Source organism: Bos mutus, chromosome 4, assembly GCF_027580195.1.
Source record: "Bos mutus isolate GX-2022 chromosome 4, NWIPB_WYAK_1.1, whole genome shotgun sequence".
NCBI lineage: Eukaryota > Metazoa > Chordata > Mammalia > Artiodactyla > Bovidae > Bos > Bos mutus.
Window position 1 is genome coordinate 108,788,163 of NC_091620.1, and position 21,234 is coordinate 108,809,396.

The 21,234-nt window shown below is 42.4% G+C and overlaps 1 protein-coding gene across 1 annotated transcript; it reads left to right on the top strand.

Annotated features, from left to right (window-relative positions):
• Positions 1-126: 126 nt before the first annotated feature.
• Positions 127-20,088, top strand: LOC102284753 (protein lifeguard 2). The gene is made up of 9 exons (XM_070368826.1): positions 127-391; positions 7,058-7,136; positions 8,115-8,168; positions 9,181-9,271; positions 11,347-11,384; positions 11,473-11,560; positions 13,115-13,204; positions 15,661-15,708; positions 19,598-20,088. Exons 1-9 carry the CDS (start codon positions 127-129, stop codon positions 19,748-19,750), a joined length of 906 nt encoding a protein of 301 aa, XP_070224927.1. The 3' UTR covers positions 19,751-20,088.
• Positions 20,089-21,234: the final 1,146 nt, after the last annotated feature.

A 21,234-nucleotide genomic window follows, 5' to 3' on the forward strand; every position in this document is an offset into this window, starting at 1 on the left:
GACTTGGAAACTACAGAGCAAAGGGAGTTAAAATAAAGAAAAAACATCATCTGATGTTATGAAGTTGCTAAGGTGCTAATGGTACACTCATAAGGACCTGAATAACAGTGTTCCCTCTCCAGGAAAATGGACTTGGAGGTCAGTGAACCAATAGACTTTAGTTCTGGAGATCATCAGCATCTGGTTCGGAAAGCTGCAGATCCTTATACTGGGGGCAAGTCTGCTCGGTCCTATGGAACTGCACCTTCAACTCAGGAGCCACGACAAGCTCATGGAAATCCACACTCAAGAGCTGATAGGCGAGCAGATACCTATGTGGTACAGATTTCACCAGAGACTACTACAGACGACAACAACCCCGGCCCATTTTCAGAAACAGCTGTCCGCAGAGGTAAGAATAAAGAAATGGCCTTTTTGGAAGAGAACAGCAAAAGTTCTCTTAAAATATTTCCACAGGGTGTGTTGTAGGATTTAAATTTGCCTTTAGTTTTTCCCAGCATGCTTTACCATGAAACAGGACATATGTAAGAACACATGGCTCCCCAAGTTTTCCAAGGCATTCATAAACTCATGATAGACATATTACGGTGAATAAATTGTGGTTTTCTTAAGAAATGTGAATTAGTCATTGAACACAGACTGTCTTAACTTACATACAAAGTGATACCATGATACTGTCTTTAGTTTTAAAGAATACTAATTCAGAGCCCTACATATTAATTCTATATCAGAAATACATTCAGGTGTAACAGAAATCCAAAAACCTATGGCTTAAATAAATGAGAATTTTTTTTCTTTCATGAAATATGAAGTTGGAAGTTAAGCAATTCAAGGCAAATGCTGTAGGTCCCAGAAAACAATATGCCACGCTTAGGGCTTCTTCTAACTTCTTCTAACTCAAAGAAACTAAGCCATGCCGTGTAGGGCCACCCAAGATGGACAGGTCATGGTGGAGAGTTCTGACAGAATGTGGTCCACTGGAGGCGGGAATAGCAAACCACTTCAGTATTCTTGCCTTAAGAACCCCATGAACAGTATGAAAAGGCAAAAAGGTAGGACACTGAAAGATGAACTCCCCAGGTCGGTAGGTGCCCAATATGCTACTGGAGATCAGTGGAGAAATAACTCCAGAAAGAATGAAGAGACGGAGCCAAAGCAAAACACCACCCAGCTGTGGATATGACTGGTGACAGAAGCAAGGTCCGATGCTGTAAAGAGCAATATTGCATAGGAACCTGGAATGTTAGGTCCATGAATCAAGGCAAATTGGAAGTGGTCAAACAGGAGATGGCAAGACTGCACGTCGGCATTTTAGGAATCAGTGAACTAAAATGGACTGGAATCGGTGAATTTAACTCAGATGACCATTATATCTACTACTGTGGGCAAGAATCCTTTAGAAGAAATGGAGTAGCTACCATAGTGAACAAAAGAGTCTGAAATGCAGAACTTGGATGCAACCTCAAAAACAACAGAATGATCTCGGTTCATTTCCAAGGCAAACCATTCAATATCACAGTAATCCAAGTCTATGCCCCGACCAGTAACACTGAAGAAGCTGAAGTTGAACGGTTCTATGAAGACCTACAAGACCTTTTAGAACTAACACCCAAAAAAGATGTCCTTTTCATTATAGGGGACTGGAATGCAAAAGTAGGAAGTCAAGAAACACCTGGAGTAACAGGCAAATTTAGCCTTGGAGTATAGAATGAAGCAGGGCAAAGGCTAATAGAGTTTTACCAAGAGAACGCACTGGTCATAGCAAGAACCCTCTTCCAACAACACAAGAGAAGACTCTACACATGGACATCACCAGATGGTCAACACCGAAATCTGATGGATTATATTCTTTGCAGCCAAAGGTGGAGAAGCTCTATACAGTCAGCAAAAACAAGACCGGGAGCTGACTGTGGCTCAGGTCATGAACTCCTTGTTGCCAAATTCAGACTGAAATTGAAGAAAGTAGGGAAAACCACTAGACCATTCAGGTGTGACCTAAATCAAATTCCTTATGATTATACAGTGGAAGTGAGAAATAGATTTAAGGGACTAGATATGATAGACAGAGGGCCTGATGAATTATGGATGGAGGTTCATGCACTTGTACAGGAGACAGGGATCAAGACCATACCCAATAAAAAGAAATGAAAAAAAGCAAAATGGCTGTCTGGGGAGGCCTTACAGATAACTGTGAAAAGAAGAGAAGCTAAAGGCAAAGGAGAAAGGGAAAGATATACCCATTTGAATGCAGAGTTCCAAAGAACAGCAAGGAGAGATAAGAAAGCCTTCCTCAGTGATCAATGCAAAGAAATAGAGGAAAACAATAGAATGGGAAAGACTAGAGATCTCTTCAAGAAAATCAGATATACCAAGGGAACTTTTCATGCAAAGATGGGCTCAATAAAGAACAGAAATGTTATGGACCTAACAGAAGCAGAAGATATTAAGAAGAGGTGGCAAGAATACACAGAAGAACTGTACCAAAAAGATCTTCACAACCCAGATAATCACAATGGTGTGATCACTGACCTAGAGCCAGACATCCTGGAGTGTGAAGTCAAGTGGGCCTTAGGAAGCATCACTACAAACAAAGCTAGTGGAGGTGATGGAATTCCAGTTGAGCTATTTCAAATCCTAAAAGATGATGCTCTGAAAGTCCTACACTCAATATGCCAGCAAATTTGGAAAACTCAGCAGTGGCCACAGGACTGGAAAATGTCACCTTTTGTTCCAGTCCCAAAGAAAGGTGATGCCAAAGAATGCTCAAACTACTGCACAATTGCACTCATCTCACAAGCTAGTAAAGTAATGCTCAAAATTCTCCAAGCCAGGCTTCAGCAATACGTGAACCATGAACTTCCAGATGTTCAAGCTGGTTTTAGAAAAGTTAGAGGAACCAGAGATCAAATTGCCAACATCTTCTGGATCATCGAAAAAGCAAGAGAATTCCAGAAAAACATCTATTTCTGCTTTATTGACTATGCCAAAGCCTTTGTCTGTGTTGATCACAATAAACTGTGGAAGATTCTTCAAGAAGTGGGAATACCAGACCACCTGACCTGCTTCTTGAGAAATCTGTATGCGGGTCAGGAAGCAACAGTTAGAACTGGACATGGAACAACAGACTGGTTCCAGATAGGAAAAGGAATACATCAAGGCTGTATATTGTCACCCTGCTTATTTAACTTATATGCAGAGTACATCATGAGAAACGCTGGGCTGGAAGAAGCACAAGCTGGAATCAAGATTGCCGGGAGAAATATCAATAACCTCAGATATGTAGATAACACCACCCTTATGGCAGAAAGTGAAGAATTAAAGAGCCTCTTGATGAAAGTGAAAGTGGAGAGTGAAAAAGTTGGCTTAAAGCTCAACATTCAGAAAACTAAGATCATGGCATCTGGTCCCATCACTTCATGGCAAATAGATGGGGAAACAGTGCCTGCCTTTATTTTTCTGGGCTCCACAATCACTGCAGATGGTGACTGCAGCCATGAAATTAAAAGACTCCTTGGAAGGAAAGTTATGACCAACATAGACAGCATATTAAAAAGCAGAGACATTACTCTGCCAACAAAGGTCCATCTAGTCAAGGCTATGGTTTTTCCAGTAGTCATGTATGGATGTGAGACTTGGACTATAAAGAAAGCTGAGTGTCAAAGAGTGAATGCTTTTGAACTGTGGTATTGGAAAAGACTCTCGAAAGTCCCTTGGACTGCAAGGAGATCCAACCAGTCCATCCTAAAGGAGATTAGTCCTGAGTGTTCATTGGAAGGACTGATGTTGAAGCTGAAACTCCAATACTTTGGCCACCTGATGTGAAGAGCTGACTCGTTTGAAAAGACCCTGATGCTGGGAAAGATTGAAGGCGGGAGGAGAAGGGGACGGCAGAGGGTGAGATGGCTGGATGGCATCACCAACTCAATGTTCATGAGTTTGAGTAAACTCCAGGAGTTGGTGATGGACAGGGAGGCCTGGCCTGCTGCAGTCCATGGGGTTGCAAAGTCGGACACAGCTGAGTGAATGAACTGAACTGAGGCCTTCTTAGGACCTGGATGACTTGATGATGGACTCTGAGCTTCAAACTTCATTGCTGTCTTCCCATGGCCCTCACCCTCTACCTTGTTACTGGAAAGATGCCTTTTGAAACTCTAGTTGGCAGCTGAGTCACCAATGGCCTTTATGACTCCCTGACATGGATAGAACTTTGTGTTGGTTGTTAGTTTTCTTCTTTTGCCTTGAATTTCTCATCACATGGAACTGGGTCCCAAGAAGAGGTAGACCAGATGGACAAGCCCCAGTGTGTAAGCAGTTGATGAAGCTTCTGCTAGTTAAGCCAGTGCTAATGTTTCACTGGCCAACATGTCATGTGGCCAAACCCAGCGTCAGTGTGGGAGGGAACTACACAGGCTTTGCCCATTATAAATTCTTATTTGTCTTCTTGTAATTGGAGTGTAAGTGTTCTTCATGTACTAGATCACTTTACAGATACATGATATGCAAATACTTTCTCCCAGTTTGTGGGATTTTTTTTTTTTTTCACTTTCTTGATGGTGTCATTTGAAGCACAAAGCTTTTGCCTTTTTTTTTAAGTGAGAATTCTTTTTTTTAAATTAATTTATTATTATTATTTTTGGCTGTGTGGGATCTTCATTCCTGCCCATGGTCTTTCTCTAGTTATGGCAAGTGAGGGCTACTCTGTTGTTGTGGTGGCTTCTCTTGCTGCAGAGCTTGGGCTCTAGATGCAGGGGCTTTGGTAGCTTAGTTGGTGCACAGGCTTAGTTGCCCCACAGCATGTGGACTCTTCCTGGACGAGGGATCGAACCAGTGTCCCCTGCATGCAGGCAGATACTTAACCAATGGACCACCAGGGGGATTCAAATCCACTTTTGATGAAATCCAACTTTTTTTTCCCCTTTGCTTGTGTTTTAGGTATCATTATCTAAGAAAACATTGCCTAATCCATGCTCACAAAGATTTACACCTATACTTTCTTCCAAGAATTATATTTCTTGTTTATGTTTATGATCGATGTTTAGTCTTTGTGTGTATGTGTGTGTGATATGCCCAAATTCATCATTTTGTATGCATATGTCCAATTGTCCCAGCACCATTTGCTCAAAAGACGCATCTTTCTCCACTGAATTGTCTTAGTATATTTATTAGAAATCAATTGGCCACATTTGTGGTCAGTTCCACAAATGTAAGGGACTGTTTTAGGGCTCTCAATTCTATTTCATTGATCCATATGGTCTAGTCTAATAAGGCTGGGTCACGTTTAGTACCTATTCTCTTATACATATTCTCTTATACATATTCTCTTTATGTTCTTGATACATACTAGATGTGGATTTAACCCACTCCAGTACTCTTGCCTGGAAAATCCCATGGGCGGAGGAGCCTGGTGGGCTGCAGTCCATGGGGTCGCTAAGAGTCGGACACGACTGAGTGACTTCACTTTCACTTCTCACTTTCATGCATTGGAGAAGGAAATGGCAACCCACTCCAGTGTTCTTGCCTGGAGAATCCCAGGGACGGGGGAGCCTGGTGGGCTGCCGTCTATGGGGTCGCACAGAGTCGGACACGACTGAAGTGACTTAGCAGCAGCAGCAAGTAGATACTTTAATGCAGTAGCACACACACTTGGGGATATATGTTCTGGCATATCTCAGTGCTATTTCTTTATTGTCACACTTCCAATGCACAGAAGCTGCCCAGCAGAAGGACACATTGACAATCCTATAAGTCAACTTTAAGCAGCATTCTTTTTTTTTCCTTTTAAAATTGGGATTGTTGTTCAGTCACGAAGTCGATTGTTTGCAACCCCAGGGACTGAAGCATGCCAGGCTTCCCTGTCCCCCACTAACTCTCAGAGTCTGTCCAAGTTTATGTCCATTGAATTTGTGATGCTATCCAACCATCTCAGTTTCTGCCACCCTTTTCTCCTTTTGCCTTCAATCCTTCCCAGCATCAGGGTCCTTTCTAATGAGTCAGCTCTTCGTATCAGGTGACCAAAGTATTGGAGCTTTGGCTTCAGCATCAGTCCTTCTAATGTGTATTCAGGGTTGATTTCCTTTAGGATTGACTGGTTTGATCTTGCTGTCCAAGGAACTCTCAAGGGTCTTCTTCAGCACAGTTAGAAAGCATCAATTCTTTGTCGCTCAGCCTTCTTTATGGTCCAACTCTCACATCCATACATGACTACTGGAAAGACCAGCTTTGACTATATGGACCTTTGTTGGCAAAGTGATGTCTTTACTTTTTAATACACTGTTTAGGTTTGTTATAGCTTTCCTTCCAATAAGCAAGCGTCTTCTAATTTCATGGCTGCAGTCACCGTCCATAGTGATGGGATAAGTTGGGAGAAGCCCACAGAGAAGCAAATGGTCATTACCAATGCCATATTCGGAGGGCTCTGGAAAAACCCATGTAGTTAGCTGGAAGTAAACATAGATGCTAACACACCCTGAACTCCGCTTTGGCATGCCACTTGCTTGAAACTCCTTGGTTATACTTACCATTAGTCAGATTATGCAGTTTCTGCACAAGTAGGAGGGAAGGGAGTTGCTAAAGACAGGGAGGGGGGAGAGAAAAGTGGTGGAGCAGCCCTGCAGACTCCCTGCAGAGGGGTGAACGCCCTCTCCCCCAGCAGTCCCTGTGCGTCACTGGCTCTGTCTATGCAGGGATGCTGCTGGGTCCCTAAGGATGGGCTGGCGACATTCTGAGATTCTCAGGTCACTTTTGTTCCTTAGGAGGATGGAGTGTGCACAATACGGAATCAAACCCCTGAATTTGGTCTTTAGATTGTGGGGGCTCTTACGGATAAACCCTTGGATCTCCACTAAAATGCCTCTTACAGTCTGGACTGAGTCTTTTCTGAGAGTTCTGCAGAGCTGTACTGTCACACCATCGGCCAGCTCTAAACTCACACTCCCTCTCCTGTCCTCAAGAAAATCAGAGGAGAAATTTATTTCACTAAGTGTCAAAAATAGGTAGTTACACTTTATACTTTTACTTTTGAATACTGTCTCATAAAAATAAGTTTCTGTCTCCTCAGCTTTCATCGTAAAAGTGTTATTCCTCCTGTCCATTCAGCTTCTGATCACTGGGGCAATCGTCAGCCTGTTTGTTTTCTGGTAGGTCTTCATTACTGATGTAGATGACCTATTAAGTTGCCCACGTTAATTCTCACTATTTAGCTTGACTGAATTTTGATCATTAAAAAATTATCTATTTTTTCCGTAATCATTCATGTGTATCTGTGCTCAGCTGCATCTGACTGTGACCCCATGGACTGTAGCCCTCCAGGCTCCTCCATCCATGGGATTTTCCAGGCAAGAATACTGGAGTGGGTTGCCACTTCCTTCTCCAAGGGATCTTCCCAACCCAGGGACCGAATCTGTATGTCTTGTGTATCCTGCATTGACAGGAGGGTTCTTTTCCACTGGGCCACCTGAGAAGTCCAACCATTCATAGGATATACCATTTCTATGGCTTTGTTTTTCTGAGGCAACTCCTAGACCAAAGTGTTAGTAGATTTCTAGAGTTTCACTTTAACTTCCTAAGCCAAAAAACTTTTCCCTTACTCTTATTTTGGGTACTATTTTCTTTTTTATTTTCCCTGAGCTATTTCCACAGACAAAATGGAGTAAAGGCAAAAAGGTGAGATTGTGAAGGCCTTGAAGGCTAGATCTCTGTTAAATGCAGAAATTATTTCAGGGAGTATGATCCATCACTGCTTAAACTCATCCTTTGGAAATCTATATTTTAGACAAATATATGAGAATTTTATTACTTTTGTTTATATACATATCTCAGTATTTTAAAATAAAATCGTCACTGGGACATTTGCATTTATGCAAATTTCACTTACTACTTATGACTGTCCTTTTTATGACCCTATTTTTAGAAGTAAGATACAGTTTATCTTTATCTTACAGTTTAACAGTTATATGTTTCACTCTTTCCTTTCCCATCTGTCATTGTCAACTACTTAGGGTTTTCCCCCTTTCTTCTCATGAGATTGTTTAATTTATACTTAAATATTATACTAGTTAGCAAAATAAACTACTTATTGTGTAAGACAATATCTTTTTTTTTTTTTTTTTAACCAGGAAGGCTTTACGATCTTGGGTGGTCAAGAATCCTTGGTTCACTTACACACTCTTGTAAGTATTATTGGATTAAATAAAAAGTGTTCTTTCTACTAGCTATTAGTTGACGTTCTTTATTGAAAATTAGGTAAAGGTAACAAGACTCTTGAGAGTCCCTTGGACTGCAAGGAGATCCAACCAGTCCATTCTGGAGGAGATCAGCCCTGGGATTTCTCTGGAAGGAATGATGCTAAAGCTGCAACTCCAGTACTTTGGCCACCTCATGCGAAGTGTTGACTCATTGGAAAAGACTCTGATGCTGGGAGGGATTGGGGGCAGGAGGAGAAGGGGACGACAGAGGATGAGATGGCTGGATGGCATCGCTGACTCGATGGACGTGAGTTTGTTGGAACTCTGGGAGATGGTGATGGACAGGGAGGCCTGGCGTGCTGCGATTCATGGGGTCGCAAAGAGTCGGACCACGACTGAGCGACTGAACTGAACTGAACTGAACATATTCTTGTAATGACAAAATTATAGAGATGAAAAACAAGCAAATTAGTAGTTGCTGGGAGTTAGGGCTTTATGAGTGCATGTGTATATGTGTGTGTGTTACCATAAAGGGATGGTACAATAGTTTAACGATGAGATAGTTCCACACCTTGATTGTGGTGCTGGTTACATGGATCTGCACCCAGATCTGTGTCACAGGTCTATGACATAGCATTACATATATACACGCTGTACCAATGTCGCATACTGGTTTGGGTATTCTACTTTAAATATGTAAAATGGGGGGCCAACTGGGGGAAGGTTACACAGGACCTCTGATCCTTTGCAATTTCCTGTGAATCTACAATTATTTCAAAGTAAAAATATTTTTTAAAGAACCCACAAACTGTGTGTGGATGGCAATGGAAAGGTTAGTTTTAAAACCAAAAAAAATAAAAGAGGTAAAGATAATAATCTTTATTTTTCTTTATAATACTTATCATCAGATCAAACATCTCTGTGTCTCTCTACCTGTAATATATCACATGATATAAGCCCTGGAAGCAAATATCACATGGTTTGAAATTCTCCTCAGGCCGGCCTTTTTTGTTGTATTTATTGTACTCGCCTGCTGTGGGAATCTCCGCCGCCAGGTGCCTGCGAATTACATTCTCCTGGGATTGTTTGTAAGTAAACCTCTTTAGCATCTATTGTCATTCACCTCTGAGATATATTTTCATCCCATTATTCCTTTTTTTGTGGAAAAATCTTCCTATGGAATAAGAAGATTGAAATTACTTGTGAGATGTTCTCTTGGATGAATTTTGAAGTCAACTTACATATGAGGTGGACTCCACACCCTTTTAACAAGCTAGAGAATTTGGGGACCTTCGGCTACTCCTTTGGGCTGGCAAACTTGCCTCTGAGAGGCCTGCTCCCGAGTCTCCCAAGACAGTTAACCCGACTGTCCTCTGTCAGGCACAACAAACTCATTTTGCTATGGAGAGTGAGTTCCACATTTAGTTCACAAATTGTGCGCAAGAAATGTAACTTTCTCTGTAAAATTTATTTTACTTCTACTTCAACGTCTCCTGACTATGTTGTAATTGAGGTTTCTGTTCTGTTAATGTTTATACCAGTTGGGCCAACACTCTTGCCTCCTGGAGGCAGTGAACTCACTGACAATAAGCATTTGCTCCTCTTAGGAAAAGTCCTTGCTCCTCTGAGGAAATCTCACTGTGGTTCAGTGAGTTGGAAAGAAAGTCAGACTCTATGCAATTGCTCCCACGAACTGCTGACCACCCTTCCATGAGAAGATTTACTCACCAATTCATTTGTTTCTCACCTGGTTCCATATCAGTGTTGAGGTAGCTTATAAAAATACAAAAATACACGCAACGTAAGAAGATAAGTTGGTGGGGAAATCTGATGGAAGGAAAAATAAGGAAAGGCAAATGAAGCCAGAGGTGAGATTAGTGCACAAAATGCCTAGTCCCGAGCGTTTGAGTTTGATCAGCTTAGATTTGGATCTGCGCCTCCTGGTGGTCAATGTGAGTAAGAATACATGGGCAACGGTGTTTCTCAGCACTCAGAATCTTGCATCTTGCATCCTGAAAATCTGAGGATCTTGCATTGTCTAATGTGAATTACCTGTTGGGAAGAATAGCTTCCTCGTGTCACTGGAGAAGACAGAGCATCTGGCCAGCTGGGAATGTCCTCAGGCCCTGGAGCACTGCCAACTGCAGTTCTCAGTGCCCTGCCAGACAGTCCTGGAGCCTGACTGTGGGCTTAGGCATACCATCACTGCCTTCTTGGTCTCATCCTCTGGCTTGACTGCCTCTGGTTCTCAGCTCCTCCCTCTCCCATGCTGCCCCATCCCTGGTTCATGTGGACCAAGGGAACCCTCGGACCCCTATACAGTCCCCACACTGCCCTGGTGCAGCCCACTTCAGAGTTGAGGATTGGCACCTACCAGTGCAGCTGCGTGCTTTGTAGGTAAGTGTCCTCCAGCCCCACCCCCAGGTACTGAGGTCTCAATCTTCATCCCACATCTGAGGTTTGACACATTTTGTTCTCATTCAAGCACTATGGGAAAGGTCAGTACTGAAACAGTTGCTGAGGCGTTAATAGAAATAGCATGTCCTGCTCTGATAAAATGTTAAGATTTGTGTGGATGGTCCCATTTGATTAATGACAGTATGGTCTACAGATAAAGCTTATACCTTGGTTTCTACATTCCTAATTAATAACATATTCAGTTTAACTCGGGCTTCCCTGGTGGCTCAGAGGTTAAAGCGTCTGCCTGGAATGCAGGAGACCTGGGTTCGATCCCTGGGTCGGGAAGACCCCTTGGAGAAGGAAATGGTAACCCACTCCAGTACTCTTGCTTGGAGAATCCCATGGATGGAGAAGCCTGGTAGGCTACAGTCCCTGGGTTGCAAAGAGTCGGACACGACTGAGCGACTTCACCTTCACCTTCACCTTCAGTTTAACTCACTGAATATGTTGAAAGTTACTATTGTATTCTAAGAACTTTTTACTCATATGAGAATTTTTTCTTGTCAGTCTTAGGGAGAACATTAAGAAAATGTTTATTTCCATTATTTCCATGTGGCATAGCCTATAGCTTTGTGCGCTAAGATCATGAATATTCCTGCTAGTTCCCTCTAACCTGGCAGTACACACATACCTCAAAGCAGCCCTTCTGGATTCGGCGCCTTGGGAAGCAGGCTTCTGATTTATTGTGAATTTTGTTTTTTAGACAGTTCTTCAAGGTTTGCTGCTAGGAACCGTGTCAGTGTAAGTCTTTGATACACATTTTTTCATTTGTGTGTGCATGCTTTTCTTGTAATGTTACGTGAATAATAATCACAGTCTCTGGTTTTAGCTTCTATCACGTCGAGGAAGTGTTATGGGCAACAGCAGCGACTGCTCTGGTGACGCTATCACTCAGTCTATTTGCTCTTCAAACAAAAGTACGTATTTTTGAAGCAGCTTTCTGTCATAGGCAGTATGTGACTGTCTTCCCCTGCCCCTCCTGACCCTCTCTGCTTCCCCCTCCCCCTGGCTGGCTGCTTCCTGTGGGCCTCACCTCCACCGAGCCCTCGTCTTCTGCCTTCTGGCTTTCCTAGTGACCTTGCTAAAAACGTAAGAGGGGCTTCCCTGGAGGCCCAGTGGTTAAGACTTCGCCTTCCCGTGCAGGGGGTGTGGGTTCCATCTCTGGTCAGGAAGCTGTGAGAACACGCCTTGCATACAAAAGAGAAAACAAAGCAGAAGCAATACTGTAACAAAATTCAATAAAGACTTACAAAGATGGTCCGCATCAGAAAAAATTTTAAGTAAAAGCAAACAGGTAAAATTAATTTTAATGATATATTTCATTTAACCCAATATATATGAAGGGTTATTATTTCAACATTTAATCAATATAACAAAAGTAGTCATTTTACATTCTTTTTTTTTCAAACTAAAATTCAAATCCAGTGTGTACTTTCTACTTGCAGCCATCTCAGTTTGAAGTAGCTCTATTTCCAGTGCTTATTAGCCATGTATATTGAAAGCACAGCTCTAGACAAATTTTCTTGGCAGACATTAGGGTCACCTGGAGAGCTTGTGAAACATAGACTGCTGAGCACCACGCCTGGAATTGTGAAGACAAGGTCTGGGCTGGGGCTCAGTAACGTTCACTTCCCAGGCACTGCCGATGCTTCCGGCCCAAGAACCAGCCTCGGTGACCTGGTACTTTATTGTCTTGGTGTGCTGAAGGCAGGGAGTGATATAGGGCGATAGAGGAATTAGGAAAACCCGCTTGCAAGAAAACACATTGGATTCGAGGATCTTCTTTTGCTTCCTAATCCAATTTTTTTCAGGTCAGAAGATGCATATTCCTCTTTCTTTTAAAAATGCTAATCTTCTCTAAGCTGATTTGGTTATTGATTCATAAAAGCACATTAATAAATTTTAGGTTTACAAAAGGATCATGAAGTTTTGAAAGCTTAGTATATATATTTCTACTGAAATGTATACACTAAAATTGATACATACAAATGTGAGAAAGGTACCCAGTTAATATCTTCATCTACTGAATGCCATTAATGTATTCTATGCACATGCTTTTAAAAATATGAATGATTATGATCATACTATACTTACAAATTTACATCCTACTTATTCAGTGTACATTTTTTATTAGGGAAAATTTTATAAAGATATACACACAAATAGAATATTTTAACAAACCCCCATGTGCCAATTACCTAGTTTCAAAAACTGCAAATTTGTGGCTCCTGTTATTTCATCCATACCTTACCTTGTCTCTCTCCTGAAGAAGCACGATACCTTTTATGTAGTATTTTTCAGTGTGTAGGGCTAATGGATTTCCATGGTTCTCGGGATTAGCCAGGGTACATTGTTAGCAAATGTGCCAGTTTCTGCCTAGGGGGTATGAGATACATCTCTAAATACCCTGAAATTCCTATGGATGATAATTGAATCGTTTTTTGTGTTTTTTTTTTTTTATGTTTCCTCAGTGGGATTTCACTTTGCTAAACGGAATGCTGTTTGTTTTAATCTTCGTACTTATCATCTATGGAATTATCTTAATCTTCATTCAAGCATATGTAAGTGGGCCCTCCGTTGAAATCCTCAGAGGACCGGTAGAATATCGGGTGAAGTGCTGGTTGTGTGGTGAAGCAGACACCAGATGGGTGAAACTTGCACAGACACTGGTGGGAGAAAGTTCTACGAATAGCGTGGGGGTGACAAGGGCTATAAGAGCTATCAGAACACGACAGCACACGTGAGCCCCGTGGAGGAGAGGGCCGTAAGAGGGGAGCTTGCTGGATGCCGAGCCGTCTAAGGAGGCTTTGGCAAGCCCATCAGGGGGTCCTGGGGCTCCCAGGAAGGCTCTGCTGCCCCCTACCAGTGATGGACAGGGGAAAGCATGAGCCAGGAAGGAAACTGCAGTGGGTCGCACTGCACGGCCACCAGGGCCCTGGTCAATTACATGCCCCTCCCCATAGCTGGAGGTCTCCAAGGTTGCCTGCCACACCAGTGTGGTGGGGGGACCACTGACAGCAGGTCTGGGTGTGAAGATCGAGCTCCAACCTGAGACAACAGCTGTCCTCCCCTAAGAGGATCACGGAGGTGACCAACCCACAGGGCAGATCAGATTCCAACTTCCCTACGTGGTGCTGCTTGTCTGAAGTAACGAGGGTGCAGAGATGGGAAGCATGGATGGGCTTGCTTTTCTGACAGCAGCAGCCTAGAGGAAGCTCCTCGTTTTCCAATTCCAGCTTTCTTCCTTCCATTCTTTTTTCTTTTTTTGCTTTAATATATTCATTGCCTTCTTACTAGATATCATACATAGGCCTATATGTTTTTCACGAAGTCATCAAGGGTAATTCTCACAACATTCCTGAAAAGTACATATCTCATCTAATCTTATAGAAAAGAAAACAGGCTCAGAGAAATGAAAGAATTCACACTCCACACTGCACCCAGGGAGTAGATGACAGGAGTGGGGTTAGAGTGAGGTCTGTGTGATCTGGCGGTCACACCCGTTCCACCACGCACACCATCCGTGGACTGAGTCCAGTGTGCAAGTGGAGAGGCAGAATGAGAAGGTCTGGCCCCACGTCTGGTAGGGGCCTGGAGTGGCCCCTGTATGGAGACCCTACTGGAAGCCAGGCTCACAGAGGGACTGGCCTGGGGCTTGTGACCATCTGTCTAAAGCCCCAGGGCCAACTTGGTCCTGCTGCTGAATTAAAGAGTTTCTGTGGCAACAAGTGGCATTGCTAAATGGACTTCAGACACAGAATCAGTATTTCTGCCTGGATTTTGGAGATAAACTCAAAGACGTCATAGATATGTCTTTAAAGGCCATAGTTCTCCATTTATTGTTACTGATGGTGGCACAGATACTGTAGTAATAATACACATATTTATGTGGTGGGTGGGTTCCTTACGTCTTTACCATGCCACTCAGGAGCAGTTAAGAAACTGTATTTCCTACTAGATACATGAACCCTAGTTTGCATTCTAAATTTCCTGTCACAAATACCAATAATATATAATCTTAAGCATATGATTAAATGGAAGTCAGACAGCTAAGCATGCACGCCTGATGGGCCCTGGCAATTCTGAATCCTTCAGACTGCAGGTGCCAGCTGTCTTCTCACACCCAGCTCAGTCTGAGAACAGGGGTCCTCATGCAGTGTATTGCTGGCCCCTGGTTTCTCTTTTTCCTCAAGAACCTTCTCTGGTTAGCAGAGGTTCCCCATCTCTCATCCTGAGGAGTGAATGCCATTGTGTTTCTCAGATGATGTACACACCACTTCCTTAGTCTCTTCTGCAGCATTTAGATCAATTTGTCACATATGCTGATCAGGGCTGTTTTGGTGGCAAGGAACACATACCACTCAGATTGGCTCAAGGCAAAGGCCCAGAGATTCTCATGGAGCTCCTAGATGGGAAGAAGAGCCAGAATTCACAGAAATGGAAACCCCACTGCCCTTTCTTGGTCATCTCAGCTTTAAAGCACTAGCTAATCCAGCTAGTGCTAATCACCCAATGGCAGCCTGGATCCCTCTATCATGAGAACTGATTTCCACCTGGCCCAGAGGATCTCTATGATCCTGATCATGTAAGAGCTTCCTGGTCAGTCAAGAGAGTCACTGCTGTTGGAGTGGCATCTCCCACCTCTTGTCAATCAGCTCTAGCAAGGCTGTGTGAGGGTCACAATATTCCCTGAGCTGAGGGGAGGGCACTTTTTCTAGAAGAGCTGTGTGGATGGGGCAAAAAAGGAAACATACTCAGTATATCCCGTTTGCCTTACTATGCACGAGATGTTTAGTACTTGCTCGATGACCCTTACTTGATATACATAACAGCTAGTTTTCACCTCCTCGCTGAATGGAATTGAGTTGATACTGTCGACCGACTATGTTCAAGAAAAACTAATTTCCCCACAGCTTTGACTTTCTAAGCATCTTATCTAACAGCAGTGACCTAAGTGACCCCCTGTGTTGTTCCCCATCTTGCTCTTAACATATCGTTGTATCCTTTCTTTTTGCAGTGGTTGCATCTATTGTATGCTGGACTTGGAACTGTGATCTTCTCACTCGTACGTCCATTTCTCCCTTTCTTTGATAAAGAGTATGCATGTGCATTGACAGGGCCTTAAGACCTCTCCTAGGCCTGGAGTCAAGCGGAGTCAGTAATTCACTGGGAAGCCCTCCCGCTGACTTGCTCCTTCTTTCTTCTCATCCTCTTCCTTCCCCTTTTTACTTTTTATAAAGACAGTTCTTAGAGTAGCTTTAGGTTCACAGTAAAACTGAAAGGAAGATATAGAGATGTCCCAGCCTCCATACAGGTATCACCATCCCCAATGTCAACATCTGCCACCAAAGTGTACCGTTTACTACACTTGATGAACGAACCTACATTGATATATCACAATCACCCACATTAGGGTTCACTCTCTGGTGTTCTACATTCTACGGGTTTGGACAAATGTATAATGATACGTACCCATCATTGTAATACCATACAGAGTATTTTCACTGCTCTAAAAAGCCTCTTTGCTCCTCCAAACTGATCCCCAACTGTTTCCAAGTTTTGCCTTTTCCAGAATGTCATACAGTAGGAATCATACGGCATGAAGCCTTTTCAGATTGGCTTCTTTAACTTAGCATGTGCACTTAAAATTCCTCCATGTCTTCTCATGGCTTGGTAGCTCATCTCTCTTTAATGTTGAATAATATTCCACCATCTGGGTGTACCACAATTAACTTACTCTTTCATCTACTGAGGGGCATCTTGTTTGCTTTCAAATTTTGGCAATTATGAATAAAGTTACTACAAACGTCCGTGTGCAGGTCTTTGTGTGGACGGATGATTTCAGCTCCTTTGGGAAGATTCCAAGGAGCACATTTACTGGATCATACAGTAAGCGTATGTTCAGTTCTGTAAGACAGTATTCCGAAGTGGTCGCAATATTTGCATTCCCCTCTAGCAGTATACGAGCGTTCCTGTTGCTCCACGTCCTCACCAACATGTGAGGTTATCTGTATTTCAGATTTTGGCCATTTTAATAGGTGCATAGTGGTACCTTATTGTTATTTTAATTTGCATTTTCCTGTTGACATAAGATGTAGAGCATCTTTTCATATGCTTATTTGCCATCTATATATCTTCTTTGGTGAGGTGTCTATTAAATTCTTTGGCCCATTTTGTAATCAAGTTGTTTGTTTTCTTACTGTTGAGTTTTAAGAGTTCTTTGTATATTTAGGGTACCAGTCCTTTATGTTTCTCTTGCAAATAATTTCTCTCAGTTTGTAGCTTGTATTATCATTCTCTTCACATTGTCTTTCACAGAGCAGAAAATACGAATTTTAATGAAGCCTAATTTATCCATTACTTCTTTAATGGATAATACTTTAAGAAAACATCACCATACCAAAGGTCCTAGATTCCCTCCTGTGCTACCTCCTAGGAGTTATATGTTTTACATATAAGTCTATTATTCATTATTTTTTAAAATTTATTTATTTAATTTTTTTGACCATGGTGCGTGGTATGCAGGATCTTGAGCAGGGATTGATTCTGCGCCCCCTGCAGTGGAAGCACTGAGTCCTAACCATTGGACTGTCAGGGAGTCCCTGTTATGAGCAATTTTGTGAAAGGTGTAAGGTCCGTGTCTAGATCCTTTTTTTTTTTTTTGGCATGTGGATGCCCAGTTGTTTCAGCACCATCTGCTGAAGAGACTAGTATTGCCTTTGCTCTTTATTCTGCTGATCCATATATTCGTTAAGTCTTTATCTTGATTACAACTTTCTAGTAAATGTTTTTGTCTGGTAGCATCAGTCCTCCAACTTTGTTCTTCTCCTCCAGTATCATGTTGGTTATTCTGGGTCTTTTGTCTCTCCATATCAATTTTAGCAGTGGTCTGTCAATATCCACCAAATAACTTGCTAGGGTTTTGACTGGGGTTGTGTTGAATCTATAGATGAAGTTGGGAACAACTGATATTTGACAATATTGAGTCTTTCTATCCATGAACATGGAATGTTTCTCCATTTATTTAGTTCTTCCCTAATCTCATTTGTCAGAGCTTTATAGTTTTCCTCATACAGTTCTTGTACATATTTTGTTAGATTTATATCTAAGTATTTAGTTTTTTTTGGATGCTAGTGGAAATGTTTTTGTGCTTTAATCTCCAGTTTCACTCATTCACTGCTGGCATATAGGAAATCAATTGACTGCTGTATAGTAACTTTGTATCCTACAACCTTATTATGACTGTTCATTGAACCCCTAAATGTGCCTGGGGCTTCAAATCTTGATCAGGGCTTCCCCGTGAGCTGGCTGTCTCTGGCATGGTGTCCTGAGTCCTCTTTCCCTGGGGCCAGGGGGCAAATAGCTTGATCCCAGCTCACTTTCCTCTCCCACTTCCCTGTCTGCCTTCAAACACATACCCTCACCAGGGAGGTGCACTCTGCACTCCTCACTACCAACACATGAAATGATTAGGAGTCATTATCTCTCTTATAAGAAGAAATAAGATAAAGTCAGCAGTTCTTGGAGGGGAGGGAGAAAGAAAAGCACTTTTCCATAGAAGTCAGGACTCCGGGGTGACAGATGGAGGCTGGGGCAAGGCTGGAAGCTCAGCTGCTGGGGGCCTTTTTTCAGGGATGACCAACTGTCCTGGTTTGCCTGGGACTGAGGGGTTACTGAGGACACATGAAGTCCCTGGGCAAACTGGAGTGGTTGGTTCATTCTAGCTTTTTCTGCACAAAGTTGCTGGAATCAGACATTGGGAGGGGGAGGATAAGTGGGATGGGACTCAGTGGTCCAGGTGAGGGAGCTGCCTTGGCAACCCCCAGCCTCGGGCTTGACTCCCTTCTCTACCACTTGCCACAGAGCGGTCTTCCCTTCTTGGAGGCTCTGTTAATCTCACCTGCCTCAGCTAGGTCGTTCCCACTTTATATGAGATGATGTCTATCATGAACGGATAAGAGGCTACCTAGAAGGTGTCCAATTCTTCCTTTTCCTCCTGTTCTTTTTCCCTCTTCCCCTCTTCATTCTTAGAAGCCTGAGTGGGAACCAGGACCCGGGGAGAGCTGATAACCTGAACTACTGGGGATGGGTTTCACTGTAGTGGCTGTTGTTCTAAAACAGCTTATTTTCAAAAAAACAAAAAAATAAAACAGCTTATTTTCAAGAATCTTTAAAACCCCAAGAACTCCCTGTAGTGCCAAGGTTGCCCTGCTGCCTCACGGCACTGGACTCCAAGTCCGCAGTCTGGATAGAAAGGCCCGAGGAGCTGCCTGTTTTCCCTTCCTCCCTCTAACGCACTTGCGCTGCCCACATTTGCTCACTTTGCAACAAACACAAGGGTGAGAGGACTCTCCGACTTTCTTCTTGATGTTTAAGAAGCCTGTAATTTTACCTACCACAGCTAAGACGTTTAATTGGGGGTTATTTAACCACACATAAATCTTCTCCTCACTCTATTTTGGAAATACTGACATCATCACAAAGCCATCTCCAATGTCAGGCTTTGAAAAATGCTATCACCCAAAGGAGAGTCCAGAACTACTGCTGTGGGTAATGTAGGTGTCAGGGAACCATCTGTCTCTTCCTTCTTTGTTTTCAGTGAGAACATGCTGGAAAGTCACAAACACAGGGCATTTTGTAGTTTCTGTGTCCAATCAGCCCACCTGGTCCACGTCACTGACGAGAGGCACAGAGGTTTCTGGACTTGGAAGGAAAGGAGGGGTCACAGACTTGGTCCTACTGGCTTCAGGAGAGTGAAGCGCTGGCTTTGATAGATAGAGCACCAACCTGGGGAGATTGTGAATGATTGAGGCTCTAAGAATAACATCTCTAGCTACAAATTTACTTTTAGTGATGTATTTACTGATGGTAAGATGCTTTCCAGGTAATCTCAGGTCACTTCTTTGATCAAAATGTACACTTTAAGTAGCTAATTCTTCTTTCTTTTCTTTAAGTACTTGGTGATGGATGTGCAGCTGATGGTGGGAGGGCGCCATCATCATTCTGACCTGGACCCTGAAGAGTATGTTTTTGCCGCCCTGAACATCTACATGGACATAATCAACCTTTTCCTTTTTATTTTGCAACTGATTGGAATGGGACGGTAGTCACATGGCAAGGCTGGCTCATGCTGAAGAGAGGGAAGGAGGGACGGCTGTGAAGACTGCAGAGGTTATCACTCCATAAGTCTCTCTATTTTAAAAAATAATTTTAAAAATACTTTTTTTTCTTGTCAAATGAAAGCAAGCATTTGGTAGACAGTAGCTATAGCTGTTATATATTTTTTAGTTCCAGTGTTACATTACAAAACTTTCTGGTGGACATTTTCTGATTTTTATAAATTTAAAAGATGAGTACATAAAACTCATCATGAGTACTTACTAACAAACATTTGTAAGATGCTCATTACTTTGTTGAAGTTTTCCAGGTACTACTTAAAACTGTAAACAATGTCTGTCTACATGAATAAAGCTGATTATAGAAACCTATATTTACTCCATTCTCTTCTCTTGATGTGGACATTTGGTGGGAATATTTTGCCATCTGACTTAAGAGTAAGGTGAACCAAAGAAGTCTGCCTTTCTCTTGGGTTCAAGTCAGACTGGAGAAGTAAATTCTATCTTGAGAGATGTTTCTTTTTTTTTTATTTTTAAACTTTACATAATTGTATTAGTTTTGCCAAATATCAAAATGAATCTGCCACAGGTATACATGTGTTCCCCATCCTGAACCCTCCTCCCTCCTCCCTCCCCATACCATCCCTCTGGGTCGTCCCAGTGCACTAGCCCCAAGCATCCAGTATCGTGCATCGAACCTGGACTGGCATCTCATTTCATACATGATATTTTACATGTTTCAATGCCATTCTCCCAAATCTTCCCACCCTCTCCCTCTCCCATAGAGTCCATAAGACTGTTCTATACATCAGTGTCTCTTTTGCTGTCTCGTACACAGGGTTATTGTTACTATCTTTCTAAATTCCATATATATGCGTTATTATACTGTATTGGTGTTTTTCCTTCTGGCTTACTTCACTCTGTATAATAGGCTCCAGTTTCATCCACCTCATTAGAACTGATTCAAATGTTTTCTTTTTAATGGCTGAGTAATACTCCATTGTGTATATGTACCATAGCTTTCTTATCCATTCATCTGCTGATGGACATCTAAAGAGATCTGTTTCTATCTCAAACAAATATCTGCTCCCAGGCCAACCTTTGAGGTCTGAACTACTTCAGTGTCTGGCAGGAAGATAAGCAGGGGCCATTGCTAGCATGGATGGATTGTGCGGGGGATAAGATGGGGAAATCAGATGACATCTTCTAGTCTCTCTAGATTTATCATGGAGCTTTATTTCTAGATTTAACTGAACATACAGATCTCAGATAAGACATATGGACTTAAGTAACAAGCACTATAGTCACATACACCCACCTGAATTTGATGACCTGTTCCAAATTAGCCATATCTCCACTCCTGTGGTAGAATTTCTTTACAGTGTTTGTGCTCTCCTATTACCAGCAAAGTCCTGAAGATTGATGTAACCTCTGAAATGTGAGCAAGTAGCAGAGAAAGGGACTTTACAGCCACC

What these genes read in the sequence shown, in the direction of transcription:
- LOC102284753 (XM_070368826.1), top strand. Translation starts at nt 127, where the DNA reads ATGGACTTGGAGGTCAGTGAACCAATAGACTTTAGTTCTGGAGATCAT. An exon ending in CTGCTAGGAACCGTGTCAGT is followed by an intron (nt 11,385 to 11,472) that starts GTAAGTCTTTGA and finishes CTCTGGTTTTAG; the next exon opens with CTTCTATCACGTCGAGGAAG. An exon ending in GAACTGTGATCTTCTCACTC is followed by an intron (nt 15,709 to 19,597) that starts GTACGTCCATTT and finishes CTTTTCTTTAAG; the next exon opens with TACTTGGTGATGGATGTGCA.